Here is a 19,838-nt window from a genome sequence, read left to right as displayed (position 1 = left end):
TTTATTTTTATTTTTATTTTTATTTTTGGACACGGAGTCTCTCTCTGTTGCCCAGGCTGGAGTGCGGTGGCACAGTTTTGATTCACTGTAGTCTCTATCTCCCAGATCAATCAATTTTCCTTCCTTAGCCTCCTGAGTAGCTGGGATTACAGGTATGCGACACCATTCCTGGCTAATTTCTGTGTTTTTTGTAACGGTGAGGTTTCACCATGTTGCCCAGGCTGGTCTTGAACTCCTGAGCTAAAGCCATCTACCCACCTTGGCCTCCCAAACCGAAGTGCTGGAATTACTGGCGTGAGCCACCACACCTGGTCCTGGAACTTTTTTTGTTTTTGAAGACAGGGTCTCACTCTGTTGCCTAGACTGGAGTGCAGTGGCGTGATCTTGGCTCACTGCAGCCTCAGCCTCCTGTGCTCGAGATCCTCCCACCTCAGCCTCCCAAGTAGCTGGGACTACAAGCATGCACCACCACAACATTTATGGGTAATGTGACATAAATGAGCCACAACAGCATAAGTAAAGTGAGATCTGAAATACTAGCATTATTCTGTGCTAGATTACCACAGTGGAGGTGATTTTATAGTAAAAATTCAATTTTAAGTCAGTTACAATTTGCTTTGTCAACATCTACATAACATTTAGGATTGAAATTGTGGTAATTGCTGTAAAGAATCTGAAGGACAGAAGTATTAGAGTAAAGAAGCAGCCTTTCAGCTGGGTGAGGTGGAGGTTACAGTGAGCTGAGATTGCAACACTGCACTCCAACCTGGAGTGACAGTGGGGAGACCCTGTCTCAAAAGAAAAAAACACAGTCAGCCGGGCGCGGTGGCTCAAGCCTGTAATCCCAGCACTTTGGGAGGCCGAGATGGGCGGATCACGAGGTCAGGAGATCGAGACCATCCTGGCTAACACGGTGAAACCCCGACTCTACTAAAAAAAAATACAAAAAACTAGCCAGGCGAGGTGGCGGGCGCCTATAGTCCCAACTACTTGGGAGGCTGAGGCAGGAGAATGGCGTAAACCCGGAGGCGGAGCTGGCAGTGAGCCGAGATCCGGCCACCGCACTCCAGCCTGGGCGACAGAGCGAGACTCCGTCTCAAAAAAAAAAAAAAAAAAGAAAAGAAAACAGTTTTCAAACTGAGAGAGAGAATTAAGGTTAAATTATTGCTACCTGTTTACTTAGAATACCTTTTTTTTTTTTTTTTTTTTTTTGAGACGAAATCTCGTCACCCAGACTGGAGTACAGTGGTGCAGTCTCACCTCACTGCAACCTCTGCCTCCCTGGTTCGAGTGATTCTCCTGCCTCAGCCTTCTGAGTAGCTGGGATTACAGGTGCCCGCCACCATGCCCAGCTAATTTTCGTATTTTTAGTAGAGATGGGGTTTCACCATGTTGTCCAGGCTGGTCTTGAACTCCAGACCTTCAGTGATCCACCTGCCTTGGCCTCCCAACGTGCTGGGATTACAGGCATGAGCCACCATGCCCAGCTGAATACTTTCTTTTTTTAGAAGGTCATGTAACTCTTGTCGGTGTAATTATGACATGGATTTTTGTTGGCACTTAAAAGAAGATAATTAATTTAATAGCTACTGTCCCTTGTTACTTGTCCTTTAAAATACCTTTGCTTTAAAAAAAATAAACTTGCAAAAGCAGTATACCGGTTTTAAAAATATAATTCTTTTCATTTTAGATGGAAATCATATTACATAGAATACTTGGGTGACATCTGCCTGAGAGATCGCCAAGAATTACAGGTATCTTTAATTTAAAGATTAACTTTTTCTCCTAAAGAAAAAAACACCATAGTTAAGTTTAGTTGTGATTATGTGGCTCTACCATGCAGAAGAGTTTGTTAAAAGTCAAACTGCTGACTGGGTATGGTGGCTCACGCCTGTAACCCCAGCACTTTGGGAAGCTGAGGCGGGTGGATCACGAGGTCAGGAGTTCGAGACCAGCCTGACCAACATGGTGAAACCCCATCTCTAATAAAAATACAAAAAAAATTAGCTGGGCGTTGTGGCTTGCACCTGTAGTCCCAGCTACTCGAAGACTGAGGCAGGAGAATTGCTTGAACCCGGAAGGCAGAGGTTGCAGTGAGCTGAGATTGCGCCACTGCACTCCAGCCTGGGTGACAGAGCGAGACTTCTTCTCAAAAAAAAAAAAAAAAAAGGTCAGACTGCAAACATTATTTTTATTGCCCCATAATTAATAGTTTTTTTAAAAAAATTTTTAGAAATGGGAGCATTTATAGTTAACATATCAACTTAGATATACTGAATTTTTTTTTTTTTTTTTTTTTTAAATGGAGTTTCCCTCGTGTTGCCCAGGTTGGAGTGTAATGATGCGATCTTGGCTCACTGCAGCCTCCACCTCCACAGTTCAAGCAATTCTCCTGCCTCTGCCTCCTGAGTAGCTGGGATTACAGGCATGTGCTATGACGCCCAGCTGATTTTGTGTTTTTGGTGGAGACTGGGTTTCTCTATGTTGGTCAGACTGGCCTCAAACCCCTGACCTTAGGTAATCCGCCCGCCTCAGCCTCCCAAAGTGCTGGGATTACAAGTGTGAGCCACCGTGCCTGGCCGATATTTTTATTACATAAAAATGTGACTCTATACTGGGTACAGTGGCTCCTGCTTGTAATCCCAGCGTTTTGTAAGGCCAAGGCAGGAGGATCGCTTGAGGCCAGGAGTTTGAAACCAGCCTGAGAAACATAGTAAAACCCTGTTTCTACAAAAAATAAAATTAGGTATGGGGGTGGCGTATGCATGTAGTCCCAGCTACTCAGGAGGCTGAGGCAGGAGGATCTCTTGAGCCCATGAGTTGGAAGCTACAGTGGGCCATGATCATGTTTTTATATCCCAGACTGGGTGACAGAGTGATACCATATCTTAGGACTCCATAGTCTTTTAGACTGGTGACAAATTCTTTTTCCTTTGGTAGACATGGGTCTTGCTATGTTGCCCAGGCTGGTTTGGAACTCCTGGTTTTGAATGATCCTCCAGCCTCAGCCTCCCAAAGTGTGGGGATTATAACAACAGATGTGAGCCACTGATACAGATGTGAGCCACTGTATGTGGGCCTTTTTTTTTTTTAAGTAGAAGAGCATTTACTTGAATTATTATTATTATTTTTGGAGACAGAATCTCTCTGTTGCCTAGGTTGGAATGCAGTGGAACGATCTCACTGCAGCCTTGACCTTCCAGGCCCAAGCAGTTCTTCCATGTAGCCAGGACTACAGACGCATGACCACTATGCCTGTCTTATTTTATTTTATTTATTTGTTTATTTTTATTTTTTTTGCGGCAGTGTCTCACTCTGTTGCCCAGGCTGGAGTGCAGTGGCACGATCTTGGTTCACTGCAACCTCCGCCTCCCTGGTTCAAGTGATTCTCTTGCCTCAGTCTCCCAAGTAGCTGGGATTGCAAGTGTATACCACCATGCCCAGCTAATTTATTTTTTATTTTTTTATTTTTCCAGATTGAGTCTCGCTCTGTTGCCCAGGCTGGAGTGCAGTGGTGCAATCTCAGCTCACTGCAACCTCCACCTCCCAAGTTCAAGCAGTTCTCCTGCCTCAGCCTCCTGAGTAGCTGGGATTACAGGCGCATGCCACCAAGCCCAGCTAATTTTTGTATTTTTAGTAGAGACGGGAGTTTCATGTGTTAGCCAGGATGGTCTCGATCTCCTGACCTCGTGATCTGCCTGCCTCGGCCTCCCAAAGTGCTGGGATTACAGGCATAAGCCACCGCGCCCGGCCTAATTTTTGTACTTTTAGTAGAGATGGGATTTCACTATGTTGGCTAGGCTGGTCTCAATCTCCTGGCCTCAGGTGATCTGGCCACCTCGGTCTCCCAAAGTGCTGGGATTATTTTTTTTTTTAAATATGTTGTAGAGACATGGTCTCACTAGGTTGTTCAGGTGGGTCTTAACCTCCTGGCCTCAAGGGATCCTCTCATCTCAGCCTCCCAAAATTCTGAGATTATACTTGTGAGCCACCACACCTGGCCCTCAGTCTTTGTTTTAGATTATGGTTCGTTGTTTTTTTCAGACAGATTACCTACTTCAAGTAGACTTTATATTTGCTTTTGTATTTAATCAAGATTTGTTTAAATAAATTATTTACGTACTATTAAATCCAAATGCTCTTGCACTTTAAGGTTCTATTAGTTTTAGATTTTTTTTTTTTTTGAGATGGAGTCTCGCTCTGTTGCCAGGCTGCAGTACAGTGGCAGGATCTCGGCTCACTGCAATCTCCGACTCCCTCGTTCAAGTGATTCTCCTGCCTCAGCCTCCCAGGCAGCTGGGGATTACGTGCACGTGTCACCATGTGTAGCTAATTTTTGTAATTTTAGTAGAGATGGGGTTTCACCACGTTGGCCAGGATGGTCTTTGATCTCCTGACCTCGTGATCTGCCCGTCTCGGTTTCTGAAAGTGGTGGGATTACAGGCGTGAGCCACCGCACCTGGCCTAGTTTTAGATTTAAATCACTAGTTGATATTGTTCCTTGCAGCTCATCAGATGAGATAGTAGTTGTGTAGAAAAGTTAATGGGTGTTTGCCACAATCTTCTGTGAGTTGAAGTTAGGATTTGTGACTGTTTCGCTTTCTCAACTAGTATTCTCTTTTCGTTTATATGTAATTGAGTAACATTTTACTGTCTGCGGCTTTTCTTTTTTGAGATAGAATTTCCCTCTTGTGTGTGTGTGTGTGTGTGAGAGAGAGAGAGAGACAGAGTTTTGCTTTTATTGCCCAGGCTGGAGTGTAGTGGCACAATCTCAGCTCACCATAACCTCCACTTCCTGGGTTCAAGCGTTTCTCCTGCCTTAGCCTCCCGAGTAGCTGGGGTTACAGGTGCCTGTCACCATGTCCGCTTAATTTTTTTGTATTTTTAGTGAAGACAGGGTTTCACCATGTTGGCCAGGCTGGTCTCGAACTCCTGACCTCAGGCGATCCACCCATCTCGGCTTCTCAAAGTGCTGGGATTACAGGCATGAGCCACCACACCCAGCCGATGGAGTTTCACTCTTGTTATCCAGGCTGGAGTGCAGTGGTGCAATCTTGGCTCACTGTAAACTCTGCCTCCCAGTTCAAGTGATTCTCCTGCCTCAGCCTCCCAAGTAGCTGGGATTACAGGTGCATACCACCACACCTGGCTAATTTTGTATTTTTAATAGAGATGGGGTTTCGCCATGTTGGCCAGGCTAGTCTTAAACTCCTGACCTCAAGTGATCCACCCGCCTCGGCCTCCCACATTGCTGGGATTACAGGCATGAGCCACCGCACCCGGCCAGTAGAACTCTTTAAACCTAAACAATCAGTCAGCTTTGCAGAGTAGAGGATGTTGAAGACCCATGTGTTTTTTTTGTTGTTGTTGTTTTTCTTTCTTTACCAACTATGCACCTTTTAGACACCTGAGAGTAATGTCTGTGAAACAGTGGTCTTCTTTTTCTACATATTATAGCGGGAAGTGTTTCTGTTTATGTACTGTCTGTATCAATACTAATGGAGGCATGATAAGCAAAATTTTAAACTTTGGTAGTTAAACCTCTATGCGCCTCCCCTCTGAGCGGCCGGCCAGCTGTGGGGATGTGCTTCTCCCTTAAGGACTTTGGGAAGAATAACAAGTTCATTGGAATTTGACTTTCTGACATGGAGCAGATGGCCTTGCCCTGTCATGCCAGGCCTTTCATGTGAAGTTACCATTTATCAGCTACTTCTATCTCTCCAGGGAAGGATTTCCCTTTGATAGGCCTGGGCCAGGAGGATGATGGTGAGATTCCCCATGTGATACCAGAGTTGGAATAGGCTGTAGTGAGATTAGGGCCAGGACTGTCCCATTTTGATTCTTGAACTGTTTCTGTTACTACTTGTCATGGGGAAAAAGTAACACTTTTTTTTTTTCCTTCCTTAGAAGACAAAAATACTAATGCATTTGAGAAAGCGGTAGTTTTGGGGGGAGGGGGAAAAAGCAACTGCTTTCCTGATCTGCAACTTGGCTGGATGCTAAGATGTCAGTGGACATGAATAGCCAGGGGTCTGACAGCAATGAAGAGGACTATGACCCAAATTGTGAGGAAGAGGAAGAAGAAGAGGATGAAGACCCTGGGGACATAGAGGACTATTACGTGGGAGTAGCCAGCGATGTGGAGCAGCAGGGGGCTGATGCCTTTGATCCCGAGGAGTACCAGTTCACTTGCTTGACCTACAAGGAATCTGAGGGTGCCCTCAATGAGCACATGACCAGCTTAGCTTCTGTCCTAAAGGTGAGCAGTGTTGTAAACTCCAGTGTAATCCCCCCCAGTTAAATCTAAGGATGAGCTGTTGTTAATTAATGTCTCCTCCAGACTAATTGAATGGCCTTGTAGCTTGAAACCAAATGTATGTCAACATCATTTGGACATTTTGTTACATTTGCTTTGTTTTCTAATATATGCATATCTAAGGTCCTCAGATTCCCAAATTAGTAAGAATTAGAAAAGAGGTGGGACAGATTCAAGAAAGATGTACCATACCAGAAATGTGTAGTAGCAGAATTGCACAACTTTGCACTTGTTTCAGGAAGTGAGTTTTCAAGAATTTTATGAGGTTGATACAATAAGCATCAGAATCACCATCTTCTGTATGACTGTGTTTGAGTGACTGATAAATGTCTTGAGAGTATCCAGATCCCTCTGGTTTGCCCTGAATAATCATTGCCTTTGGGCTAATGAGCTCATTTGTTTCATGCACTGATTTTAATATTTTTTTCTTATAGCTTGTATTTCATTGATTTAGGGGGTGTTAGTATGGGAATTGTAAAGAATGAACAAAGTTGATTATTCCAGCAAGCATTTTATTTTTTAACATGTAAGCTAAAACATACCTTTGGATGTCTTGCACCTTAGGCCAGTTATTATCCTCACTATTTACATTTTTTATGATCATTTTGACAGTTTCCCAGCAAGCATGTTTCCTTCTCTAACACTGGCCATTATGGGAAATTGGAAATATTTCTCTTACTTTAGTGTTTTTGCTAATCTTTTTTCATGAATTCTTATGTGAATTTTGTTTCTGATTAAATTCGAGGTCAAAAGGGCACCTTGGCATGATGTCAACCAAATAAATTTTATTGGTACTTAAACAGAAATAACTAAGATGTGCCTTGTATGATTTCTATCAAATTTGCTTTATCTACTAGTTTAGGGATTTTTTTTTCCCCAGATGGTTGGCAAAGGCTAATATCTTGAATTTAGATACTCAGGTCTTTATTAGCAACTGGCTGGAAGCTGAAAGCTAAGGTTTTTTTTTTTTTTTGTGATTCATTTCTAGAAGTGATTGTAGACTTCTGCTCTTGTGCTGAGCAGAAAACTTTGAAGAATGGGGACCTATGGATCCTCTGCGTGTGGGATTTCTGCCCTATGGCTATAGCAAAGCTGCTGGACCCCTGCCTCCAGAGGGCATTTCCCTGATAGAAAACAATAACCGGGTTTTTCTTCCTCACCATGCACACCTCTCCCTTGTTGATCAATAGTTTCTTTTGCTTTAGTCATACTGTCAGGTTATATACAATGTTGGTATTTAAAATAAGAAAAGGATATGTTCATAATGTTAGGTTAGAAAAAATAATATTAGGAATTATGTAGTGTGTGACTATGCTCTGGACAGTGTCAGTTGACCAAGTTCACAAGGATGTTCCTGTCTATACACAGGAATTCTCAGATTGTCAAGCCCTCTGTGTTGGCTTTTTCTGCCTTGCTAGAGACAGCTGAGGGGCCCAAGCACCTGTCCGTCTGTCCCTCCTTCCCTCCCTACCTCCCTTCCTCCCTTCCTTCCTTCCTTCCTTCCTTCCTTCCTTTGTTCCTTCCTTCCTTTTTTTTTTTTTTTTTTTTAAATTGTGGTAAAATATATGTAACATAAAATTTACTGTTTTATATTCTTCCTTCTTATACATGGTCAGCCTCCTGGAAAGCTTTCCCTTCACCACCTCATCTCTTACTGCCCTTAGGGGTCCTCAGAGTCTAGCTGGTGCTTTCTCTGAGTCAGTTTCCTTGAGAGCCCCTAGAGCACAGTGGCCATGCCTGCCTTTGATCTGTGTCCAAACAGTAGAGCTCGTTTAGTTTTTTAGCTTATGTACTGCAGTCTTCTGACTGCTTTACATTTTACCTGTTCACACATTTTGGCATGATCTCTCCAACTAGGTTGTCAGTTCTTGGAGAGCAATAACTCTCTTGTACCTTATCTCCTCCATCATTCTTGTCACACAATTTCATCTACAGTAGGTATTGAATAATTGCTTGGATACTTGTGGATTTTGTTTATTGTTGGTGATAGTAGCAGCTGCTGCTATTGATGTGAGTTAGATTTCCTAGTCCCTGATACATTTTCTTTCCTATTGGAAATGAAGTGAAAGGGCATTGATCTGGCCTTTAAGACTGAGAAGAGTAAGAGCAAAAAGAACTTGGAACAGAGATGAAGGAATAAATAAGAGAAGGAAGAGAGTTGAAACAGTATGAAAGGGTTAAAGAGAAAATGGATCAAAGAGGAAAATAATCCACAAAAATTTAGATGTTGGTAGAAGACAGAGTTTGTTTTTTCCCTTCTACACTTCACTGAGAAACATGTTAACACCATTTACTTTCTGGGGCTGGGCAAAAAAAGGTTGTGGCTCTTTTGGTTGGCTTGACTACACATAAAGGAACTCTGGTGTTTTAAGTGGTTCAGGAACCTGACCAAAGAGACTGGACAGAAAAGCAGCTTGGTCAAGAGTAAAGGAGAAGGAATCATATACACTTTTTTTTCTTTGAGGCCAGATACAAACTAGGATTGTTTTTTTTTATATTTTTAAAATTACATTTTAAATACAAAAATTAGCTGAGCATGGTAGCATGCACCTGTAGTCCCAGCTATTCAGGAGGCTGAGGTGGGAGGATCACTTGGGCCTGGGATCAGAGGTTGCAGTGAGCTGAGATTGCCCCACTATACTCCAGCCTGGGCTATAGAACAAGACCTTATCTCAAAACAAAAAAAAAAATTTTTTTTGGTAGAGATGGGGTCTTGCTATGTTGCCTAGGTCTTAAACTCCTGGCCTCAAGCCGTCTTCCCACCTCAGCCTCCCAAATTCCTTTACAAGCATGAGCCACCACTCCTGGCCTGTTTTTATTTTTGTAATTAATATTTTTTGAGGATGAGAGGGAATAATTTAAGTGCTTAGTTTACCCAATGGTGTTCCGGCTACTCTGGTTCTCTTGTTGCACATGTCTCTGAAAGTGTGATCAATAGTGATAGTCACCTAGATCACTGCTGATGTCCCATTGCTCATAGTGCTAATTGCACAATTCTGTGGCATATTGAAATATTTAATTTTTTTCACATAATTTAGGTTCTGTGGCTTGTAGAAGATGTTATGTGTGTATGTAATTGAAAATTATAGTCCTACGAATTCTAGTCTATGAGTAAAAACTATCCAAGTTTGAGGAGTGGCTTAAATTTTTTACTTGATTCTCATGTCTGTGTACTCATTTTGTTGTGTCCAGGCAGTTGCATGTGGATGATTCATAGTATATCATAAAGTTAAGCCTTTTACTGCCATTTGGGATTTGAAGTCTCTTTTTAAAAATTATTTTAAAAAAAATTTTTAGAAATGAGCTCTTGCCCTATCTTACAGCTGGAGTGCAGTAGCATGATCACAGCTCACTGCACCCTCAAACTCCTGGGTTCAAGCTATCCTCCCATCTCAGCCTTCCAAATAGCTGAGGCTATAGGTACGTGCAGCTAATTAACAAAAAATTTATTTTGGCTGGGTGTGGTGGCTTACGCCTGTAATCCCAACACTTAGGGAGGCCAAGGCGGGTGGATCACGAGGTCAGGAGATCAAGATCATCCTGGCTAACACGGTGAAACCCCGTCTCTACTAAAAACACAAACAAAAAATTAGCCGGGTGTGGTGACACCATGGTCCCAGTTACTTGGGAAGCTGAGGCAGGAGAATGGTGTGAACCCGGGGAGGTGGAGGTTGCAGTAAGGCGAGATTGCACCACTGCACTCTACCCTGGGCGACAGAGTGAGACTCCATCTCAAAAAATAAAGAAAAAAATTTTAAGTGGACTCAAAAAGCTGCAAAAAAAAAAAATTTTTTTAAGATACAGAATCTCACTGTGTTGCCCAGGCTGATCTCAAACTCCTGGCCTCAAGTGATCCCCCTGCCTCAGCCTCCTGAGTTAGCTGGGTAAAATGTCTTAAGTAGAAAAATCACAATTTTCAGCCGGGGTCGGTGGCTCACGCCTGTAATCCCAGTACTTTGGGAGGCCAAAGCGGGTGGATCACGAGGTCAGGAGAGCCCTGGCTAACACAGTGAAACCCCCTCTCTACTAAAAATACAAAAAATTAGCCGAGCGTGGTGTCAGGCGCTTGTATGTAGTCCTAGCTACTCGGGAGGCTGAGGCAGGAGAATGGCGTGAACCCGGGAGGTGGGGCTTGCAGTGAGCTGAGATCGCGCCACTGCACTCCAGCTTGGGCGACACAGCAAGACTCTGTCTCAAAAAAAAAAAAAAAAAGAAGAAAATCACAATTGTCTGGGACACTGGACTTCTAGTTTAATGAGGTCCCTGGTGTCAGATGGTAACTTCCTGTATGTGTTCTGGGACCAGTCTATGAGTAAAGTCATTATTGAGAGAGGAAGGTGCCCAGAAAATCAGATCAAAGGCTCAGGATAGAGAACAGAGAAAATACTTACCTGTTACTGAGGTAGGGAAACTTGGTATTCAAATAGTGACAAAACAGAAGCATTATTTGAGAATGAACTATCCTACATAAATAACAAATGGAATAGTCAAATGAGATTAAATGATTGCCAAGTGAGGTGTTATGTTGTAGGAGGAGGGGATCTCTGGGGAATAAGTATTTTTAGTGATCATGTATGAGTCTTTAAAGAAAACAAAGTTACCTTTTTCTACACTATATTTTTATATGAGACTTATACAAAGATTATTTGATTGTCTTTATAGATGAAAGAGGTCCTTCTTGTAACCATAAGCATTTTTATTACAAAATGTACAGTAGTTAGCCAGTAATTTTTTTCAGTTATTCAGTGAGTCCTTTTAATTACCATTCCATGGAACTCTTGAGATATTTGCTGACAAGCTGCTCAGGAAGAGGCTCAGCCTTGGTAGAGCCCCAGACAAAGCCCAGGCAGGATCATGACTGTGGAGCTGGCTTTGGTTTGTGATGGGTCAAGAGTCTCTTTCTCCTTGTGCCCTCATCTTAGCATCACGTTAAGGGTATGGGCAGGAGAAGTGCATATTGTTCAGGGACCCACCCCACTGCTTCAGGAGGGGAAAGAAATAGGCCACTTTGAACTAGATCTAGTCCAGGAGGTGTAGTGAGCTACCTGAGCTTTGTGTTGAGGCCAGAGGACCTTGAAGGTGGTGTAGAAGGGCAATGCAGGTTACAGAAGTCCTGGCTCCATAGGGCAATGGGCATGGGAGTGGGAGGGTTATCTTCTGGGCTGGAATGAGGGTCAAAGATGGATAGGTAGAAAAAAGGATTATGATTGTAGCCTCAAGCATCTTTACTGTTGGAGGAAAGGAATAGGTTTTGTAACCTATAGGAATAGGTTTTTATAGGATTTTTTTTTTTTTTTTTTGAGACAGCATCTCACTCTGGCACTCAGGTTGGAGTACAGTGGCACGATGTTGGCTCACTGCAACCTCTACCTCCCAGGCTCAAACAATCCTCCTACCTCAGCCTCCCAAATAGCGGGGACCACAGGTGCGCACTGCATGCCTGGCTAATTTTTTTTTTTCTTTTTCCTTGTTTGTATTTTTGGTAGAGATGGGGTTTCGCCATGTTGCCCAGGCTGGTCTCAAACTCGAGAGTTCAGATGATCTACCGACTTCAGCCTCCCAAAGTGCTGGGGTTACAGGCATGAGCCACCGCACCCAGCCTAGGATTTTAAATAGGTATTTAAATAGGTTTTTAAAACCTATTCAGCGCATGTGTGGCATAGTGAACTATATTGCTCACTTTTTTTTCTTTTTTTTAGCTGAGACGGACTCTCGCTCTGTCCCCCAGGCTGGAGTGCAGTGGCGCAATCTCAGCTCACTGCAAGCTCTGCTTACTGGGTTCACGCCATTCTCCTGTGGCCTCCCGAGTAGCTAGGACTACCGGCGGCCCGCCACCATGCCCAGCTAAATTTTTTGTATTTTTAGTAGAGACGGGATTTCACCTTGTTAGCCAGGATGGTCTTGATCTCCTGACCTCGTGATCCGCCCGCCTCGGCCTCCCAACGTGCTGGGATTACAGGTGTGAGCCACTGCGCCTGGCCCTGTTGCTCACTTCTTAAGCCTGTTTCCCAGATAGGATTGAAGAAATATGCCAGTTATTACAAGTGTTTTTACTACATTTCTTCTTGCTTTATGAATTGCTGTGTCAACTGCAGTAAAGCTGTGAAAATATTTCCTAGAACACTCTATTCTGCCATACTCTTTTGTGAATTTGTTTTAAAATCTAGTGTTTGCTCTTTAGCAAAATGTGACTGGAAAATCTAAGATTCTGCTGTGGACAATTTTTCCCCTTTGTGGATGAATAGTAATGAGTTGTCAGGGCTTCTGACTCTTAAGTGCCAAAGTCTGTATAGTCCGGTGTTCAAAACAACCTGGCTTTTTTGCCTTTTTCACTTGTAACATGATCAATTGGTGTTCATAACAACAAAATACCTTATTTTAGCCATTTTCTTAATTGGTACTAAATACTTACATAATGCCAAGTTAAAAGATAACAAGTATCTGGTGAAAACTTTAATTATTAAATCAATTTTCTTTTATTCTGATATAGCTGAATTTTAAGATCATTCTATTTTTATTTACTTACAGTCATCAATTGACCAATAATCATTTTTGTTGTTGTTGTTATTGTTGCTACTACTCATGGGAAAGTATCTTCAAGCTGGGCCTGGTTACACTGAATGTTTGTGTGCTGAGCAGCCCTCTGATTTCTATTTTTGTGATCTGATGTGAGCCCTTCGCATGCCTCTATCTAAGTAGAACTTAGGTTAAATTCCTGCATTTCAAATAGCTGGCCGTTAATAGGTTCGTTAACATATTTCACAGTGTTTTAGTCTGGAAGTCTGAGGTGTGTTTACTGATGTGTAAATTCATTTTTAAAAGGCAATGAGAAATGTCCAGAGTGACATTGAGAATGGCCTAAAATAAAAATGGTGCAAAGTTGTCCTTGTCTTGCCAGCTCAGAAAGGTTATTGTCATCGCTGTATACCTGATACCATACAAAACATGCTCATCAGCTTCCACAAAAGAAGCTCTTTATCAGATTCAAGGCCAGCTTTCATTCTAGTCTTTTTGTTTGCTTTCTCTCTACCTCAGGAACCATGGAAGTCATGTATAATCAAGGGATGATACGGTATTTGTGTTTGTTATTTTTTTTGACATTTATATTTTAATCTTGAGTTTATAAATTTTTTTTGTCAAGTTGTTACTATAATATTTAAGAAAATAGTATCATTCATGTTTTCATTAACCTAAAATAAGTTTTCTTCCTTGCTTATCATCCTTTAGTTCTTGTCCATATTCATACGTAGCATTACTGTTCAGCAATTCATTCAACCAATATTGGATATTTATTGAGAACCTACTACACTTCCTGTTATGTTCCTATGCCAGGCACATAACAGGAAAAATAACTGAACAAAACAAATAAAAATCTCTGCCCTGGTAGACGTTGCATTATAATAATCAGTAGGTACATGTATTTTATGCGTTCTGTTTTTTTCATGTATATTTCAAACATTTCCCCGTTTTTACTTTGTTCTCATAAATACTTTAAATGGCTGTGTAGCATGCCATCTTGTTTTTGAACTGTAATTTGCTTAAGCTTTCTCCGTTGGGCATTTAAGTGAGTACCTATGTATTACAGTTGTTGAGGGACTGGTTACATTGTTGTGAATGTCTTTATGGATATGACTTTTGTGTCTGATGGGCCTTGTCCAGAGTCTGGGCTAGTTGTCAGATGATTGGGTTCCAGTCCCATTTTTTCCATTTAATATAATATCATCTCAGATAAGTCCCTCAGCATCTCTATGCTTGAATTTCCTCATCTGTAAAATAATGATAACACCTCCTTCACAACATTAAATGTGATGATAATGCAGATAAAGTGCCTGGAGCATGAATGTTCAAACCAATTTTGCTTGGTCATGGTAGATGTGGGGCAAAAGCGGAGGGATGGGAATATTTCTTGTCTTGGTTCCTTAAAACACATTCTCAGGGTTGTGTGTCTTGAATCATAGGGTAGGAGGCTACACATGGAGGATGGTTCTGGGCAATATGTTGCTGACTGGTGCCTCTGAGTGTGCATATGATATTGGATCATATACTTTGGATTATTTTACCTTCCCCTAGAGCTCTGGTTCCCTTCTTCTGGGGCCCATCAAAAGAAAAGTAAAAATAACACAAAATGAACTTTGAATTGGAGCCAGGAAAAAGATACAGGGAAATAATAGCTTGTCTGTACCTGTATTTGTGGTTGACTACAATGTTTGGTCTTATGCCTATGTTAATAGCACTACTTAGTGTTCACTTGTTTTGGGGGTTCTTGTTCTTGAGATATCTCCGTACTTTGATTTTGCCTTGCTCCAATCTAATTATTTATGTATTTATTTATTTATTGCTTTTTCTTTGCCCTTGCTGCTCTAGGAAAAATTTGAAGGATTAGATTTGTCTTCCCCAAAGCGGGAAGAATTATAGGAAAGATTTGAAAAAGGTGCAGAATGAGGAGCATTTTGCTCCTCCTGAAATGTATCTGCCCTCTAACTTTATTTCTTAAACTGACATGAACTGTCAAAACATGAAGTTCCGTTTCTATCACAAATCTTTATAAACATTAATGATTTCCACCGGGCACAGTGGCTCACGCCTGTATTCCCAGTACTTTGGGAGGCAAGGCAGGCGGATCACCTGAGGTCAGGAGTTCAAGACCAGCCTAGCCAACATGATGAAACCCCATCTCTACTAAAAATACAGAAATTAGCTGGGCATGGTGGTGCATGCCTGTAGTTCCAGCTACTTGGGAGGCTGAGGCATGAGAATCGCCTGAACCTGGGAAGCGGAGATTGCAGTGAGCTGAGATCGCCACCACTGCACTCCAGCCTTGGCAACAGAGTGAGACCCTGTCTCAGAAAAACAAAAACAGACCAGGTGTGGTGGCTCACGCCTGTAATCCTAGCACTTTGAGAGGCCAAGGCGAGCGGATCACGAGGTCAGGTGATTGAGACCGTCTGGCTAACACGGTGAAACCCCGTCTCTACTAAAAATATAAAAAAATTGGCCAGGTATGGTGGCGGGCGCCTATGGTCCCAGCTACTCAGGAGGCTGAGGCAGGAGAATGGCATGAACCCGGGAGGCAGAGCTTGCAGTGAGCCAAGGTGGCACCACTGCACTCCAGCCTGGGCAACAGAGTGAGACTCCGTCTCAAAAAAAACCATGAATGATTTCACAGTAATGACCATGTTATTCACCATAAATAGAGAAAAATACAGGCAGGATGAGCAAGAGGTTTGTTTGGAGATTTTAACAGGAAAACAGAGCTGTTCTTATAATTGTGAAGAAAGTGTGGTCTCTATTTGGAAAAGTTGTTCTTTTTGACTAGCAGTTTCTTTGCCTGGTCAGCTCTACCTGCTGTCATGTCTTTTATTCCTTATTTTAGGCCGGTAACAGTCTCTTCAATTCTGTCGCCATCCTTTCCAGAAGTCTGTAGATAACCTTACCTCTTTTTACAAGAAATCTTTCTAATGCCATCAAGCTTGGTTTCCTAGATTCTCTATCTTACTTGTTAGTACCACCATCCATCAACCTGGAAATAGAGGATTGACCCTCTACCCCTTGTTTACGTGAATCCCTCCCTGATCCCCAGTCTGTCACTCTTGCCTCTGTACCACTATACTTGTTTCTTGGTGCGTACTTACAATGTTTGCCAATTAGTTGTAAGCTAGGATGTAAACTCTTTGAGATAGAGGTCCATATTTTTTCTTTACATAACAGCACGTAGCAGAAATGCCTGGTTATGTTATGTTCTCAGTAAGTGTTGCTTTTTAATGTGTCTAAGCCCAGGCCAATAAATGCACAGTTGAAAATTTAACTCCAAACCTCTACTTCTGTGTGCTCCAATTTGTAAACAAAAGACATTCTCTTCAAAGTACTTTTTCATGAAGCCAGCTGACTTCCAAATAAAGGTGGTATAAACCTGGCTGGGTGCGGTGACTCATGCCTGTAATCCCAGCACTTTGGGAGGCCAAGGTGGGTGGATCATGAGATCAGGAGATCGAGACCATCCTGGCCAACACAGTGAAACACCGTCTCTACTAAAAATACAAAAAATTAGCCAGGCGTGATGGCGGGCGCCTGTAATCCCAGCTACTTGGGAGGCTGAGGCAGGAGAATCGCTTGAATCCGGGAGTCGGAGGTTGCAGTGAGCTGAGGTCATACCACTGCACTTCAGCCTGGACAACAGAGTGAGACTCTTTCTCAGAAAAAAAAAAAAAAAAGATGGTATAAACCTAACAGATACATGATTCCGAGCTTATGGTATATATCAGAATTAGTTTTAGCAATTCTCATATAGAAACCTGGATACACTGTAATGAAACAATCTAGGCACAGTGGCTCACACCTGTAATCCCAGCACTTTGGGAGACCGAGGTAGGCGGATCACTTGAGGTCAGGAGTTTGAGACCATCCTGGCCAACATGGTGAATCCTGTCTCTACACAAATATAAAAATAAGCTGGGCATGATGGTGGGCATCTGTAATTGCAGCTACTTGGGAGGCTGAGGCAGGAAAATCACTTGAACCTGGGAGGCGGAGGTTGCAAGGTTGCAGTGAGCTGAGATCATGCCACTGCACTTCATTCTGGGTGACAGAGAGAGACTCCATCTCAAAAACAAACAAACAAACAAAATATATATATATATAAAATGAAACAGAATCTCAAGGGGCTAGGCCAAGGCATTTTACATTAGATTTGCATGGAAGTGCAGGAAAATTGTAAAATGGTTTGGGTTATTCAAGTGAGAAGGGAGGAGTACTTGCTTTCTTTTGACTACTGAAAGGATGTGTCCAGCATTTGGAGTGTACTGGTTTTGTAACTGTAGAAGTAGGATATAAATTGCTCAGCTATACTTGCAAGTTAGATAGGCTTCCCATAGTCTTTTTGATGTCTAAATATAACTTTATATTTCATTGATTTTCAAGAGAAGGTCTAGCCCCTGGGGTGGGGGCTATCTTCTTTTCTCCTGGCCCCACCATCAGCACTGGTCCTGTGCGAGGTTTTATATTTGAAAGCCCCTCTGCCTTCTTCCTTGGACCTGGGCAAAACTAAGAGGAAGAAATAGCACAACTCAGTTTGAGCTTAGGAGTGGTTTTGGCAAGACTCCTGTCCTCACTCCTTCCTAATCTTCTCAAAAGAGGCTTCAGGTGACTTGGAAACTACTGGACAAATTCCATTCTAACTTTTTTTTTAAATTTTTTTTCATATTTTTCCTTTCTCTCCTGTCAGAACATATGAACATTCTAACTTATTTTCATGTGTGTACAAACCAACATTTTAGTGTTTCCACTGTGCAAAGTCCTATATTTTATGATCTTGTTTAAAAGAGAAGTTTATTTAGCAATAATTATAAACAAATGAATATTCTTTAGTGAAAAAAAGATAAAAGTGGGTTCTATGCCCTTTTTGATGATGAGAAACGGGGATTCACCATGTTGACCAGGCTGTCCTTTTTGATGATGTAGAGATGACTAATATTATCTGTAATCTTAAATACAATGTGAATTTTATGATACTGTAGTAGAATACACCAAATTTTCTTTTGCAAATTTATTAACACTGCTACTTCAAGATGGTTGGCTGCACATGCCTTTGCCCCAACCCTGCTTCTTCTGTTTGTTTTGGTATTCAAATATCTGTTTAGTTTTATTTACAATAGCCAAAAACTGGAAGCAACTCAGTATGTGAGTTGCTCAAACAGATGAATAAACAAACAGTGGCATACCCATAGAACTGCATACTTCTCAGCTAAAAGAATGAGCTACTTATGTAAGCATCATTGATAAAACTCAAAAAAAAAAAAATATGCCACATGAAGAAACCCAAAGGGGAGAGACAAAAACTTTATATGTCAGTCATATAAAATTCTAGAAAATGCAAACTATTGGGAGGCCGAGACGGGCGGATCACGAGGTCAGGAGATCGAGACCATCCTGGCTAACATGGTGAAACCCCGTCTCTACTAAAAAATACAAGAAACTAGCTGGGCGAGGTGGCGGGCGCCTGTAGTCCCAGCTACTCGGGAGGCTGAGGCAGGAGAATGGCGTAAACCCGGGAGGCAGAGCTTGCAGTGAGCTGAGATCCGGCCACTGCACTCCAGCCTGGGCAACAGAGCGAGACTCCGTCTCAAAAAAAAAAAAAAAGAAGCGGCTGGGCGCGGTGGCTCAAGCCTGTAATCCCAGCACTTTGGGAGGCCGAGACGGGCGGATCACGAGGTCAGGAGATCGAGACCATCCTGGCTAACACGGTGAAACCCCGTCTCTACTAAAAATACAAAAACTAGCCGGGCGAGGTGGCGGGCGCCTGTCGTCCCAGCTACTCGGGAGGCTGAGGCAGGAGAATGGCGTAAACCCGGAGGCGGAGCTTGCAGTGAGCTGAGATCCGGCCACTGCACTCCAGTCCGGGCGACAGAGCGAGACTCCGCCTCAAAAAAAAAAAAAAAAGAAAGAAAATGCAAACTAATCCATCATAAAGTAAATCAACAGTTGTCTGGAGGACCAAAGAGAGCAGGAGGAGAGAGATTATTAAAGGGGATAAAGTAAATTTGGGAGTGCTCTTCCATTTGTAAATACCATGAAAATGAAAGTAAAGGCACATGTAAATTAATATTAACAAACAGAGTGGGTTGGAGTGGGGTGTTCTATGGGGACATCATTGCAAAATGTGAGCCAGTTTGTCCAAATTTTGAAAAGACCATGGACTCTGAAATGACTGATGAATGCTGGAAGAGATAAGTGTGCTGCAGATGGGGAGATTAATAAAAAAGCTGTATATAGACTAGTTATCCCTGTCCCCACTGGGTCTTTAGAAAAAAAAAAAACCTACATAAAAACAGAAGAAACTTATTTGAGACAGAGTGTTGCTCGTCCCCCAGGCTGGAGTGCAGTGGCGTGATCTCAGCTTACTGCAACCTCTGCTTTCCAGGTTCAAGCAATTCTCTTGCCTCAGCCTCCTGAGTAGCTGGGACTACAGGCATGCTCCACTACGCCTGGCTGATTTTTGTATTTTTAGTAGAGATGGGGTTTCACCATGTTGGCCAGGCTGATCTTGACCTCCGGACCTCAGGTGACCCGCCTGCCTCAGCCTCCCAAAGTGCTGGGATTACAGGGGTGCCTAGCCAAAACCCTTATTTTTAAGAAATGAGATAAACTGGAGAGAAATAGGACCCTTAGAGTGTGAGATTTGGCTGATCTCATTTATCATCTGGGGGCCCTTGAGTCTGGAGTAATAGCTGTCTCTCATCGATCACCCTAAAATGACAGGTTCTGTTTGTGTACACAGAGCTTAGGATTCATTTTCCTGACCCCTCTTCCCTTTAAAAATTTGAAGTCGGCCGGGCGCGGTGGCTCAAGCCTGTAATCCCAGCACTTTGGGAGGCCGAGACAGGCGGATCACGAGGTCAGGAGATCGAGACCATCCTGGCTAACACTGTGAAACCCCGTCTCTACTAAAAAATACAAAAAAACTAGCCGGGTGACGTGGCAGGCGCCTGTAGTCCCAGCTACTCGGGAGGCTGAGGCAGGAGAATGG

The 19,838-nt window shown here is 42.6% G+C and overlaps 1 protein-coding gene across 4 annotated transcripts in view; it reads left to right on the top strand.

The window, feature by feature from the left end:
- The first annotated feature begins 1,672 nt into the window (after nt 1-1,672).
- The window catches only part of ARIH2 (ariadne RBR E3 ubiquitin protein ligase 2), a 64,383-nt gene continuing 46,217 nt past the window's right edge, over nt 1,673-19,838 (top strand). For 2 of the 4 annotated variants that reach the window (XM_026447981.2, XM_026447982.2), the window contains exons 1-2: nt 1,673-1,754; nt 5,908-6,259. In XM_026447981.2, the coding sequence (XP_026303766.1) occupies nt 6,005-6,259 (255 nt within the window). In that variant the 5' untranslated portion in view covers nt 1,673-1,754; nt 5,908-6,004. Of the gene's footprint in view, nt 1,755-5,159; nt 6,260-19,838 lie in introns of those variants that run through there. The other 2 variants (XM_026447983.1, XM_023231541.1) reach the window with 2 other exon arrangements.

This window comes from Piliocolobus tephrosceles, chromosome 2, assembly GCF_002776525.5.
Source record: "Piliocolobus tephrosceles isolate RC106 chromosome 2, ASM277652v3, whole genome shotgun sequence".
NCBI lineage: Eukaryota > Metazoa > Chordata > Mammalia > Primates > Cercopithecidae > Piliocolobus > Piliocolobus tephrosceles.
The sequence above is the reverse complement of the archived record's forward strand: the minus strand, read 5'-3'. Positions and strand labels throughout refer to the sequence as shown.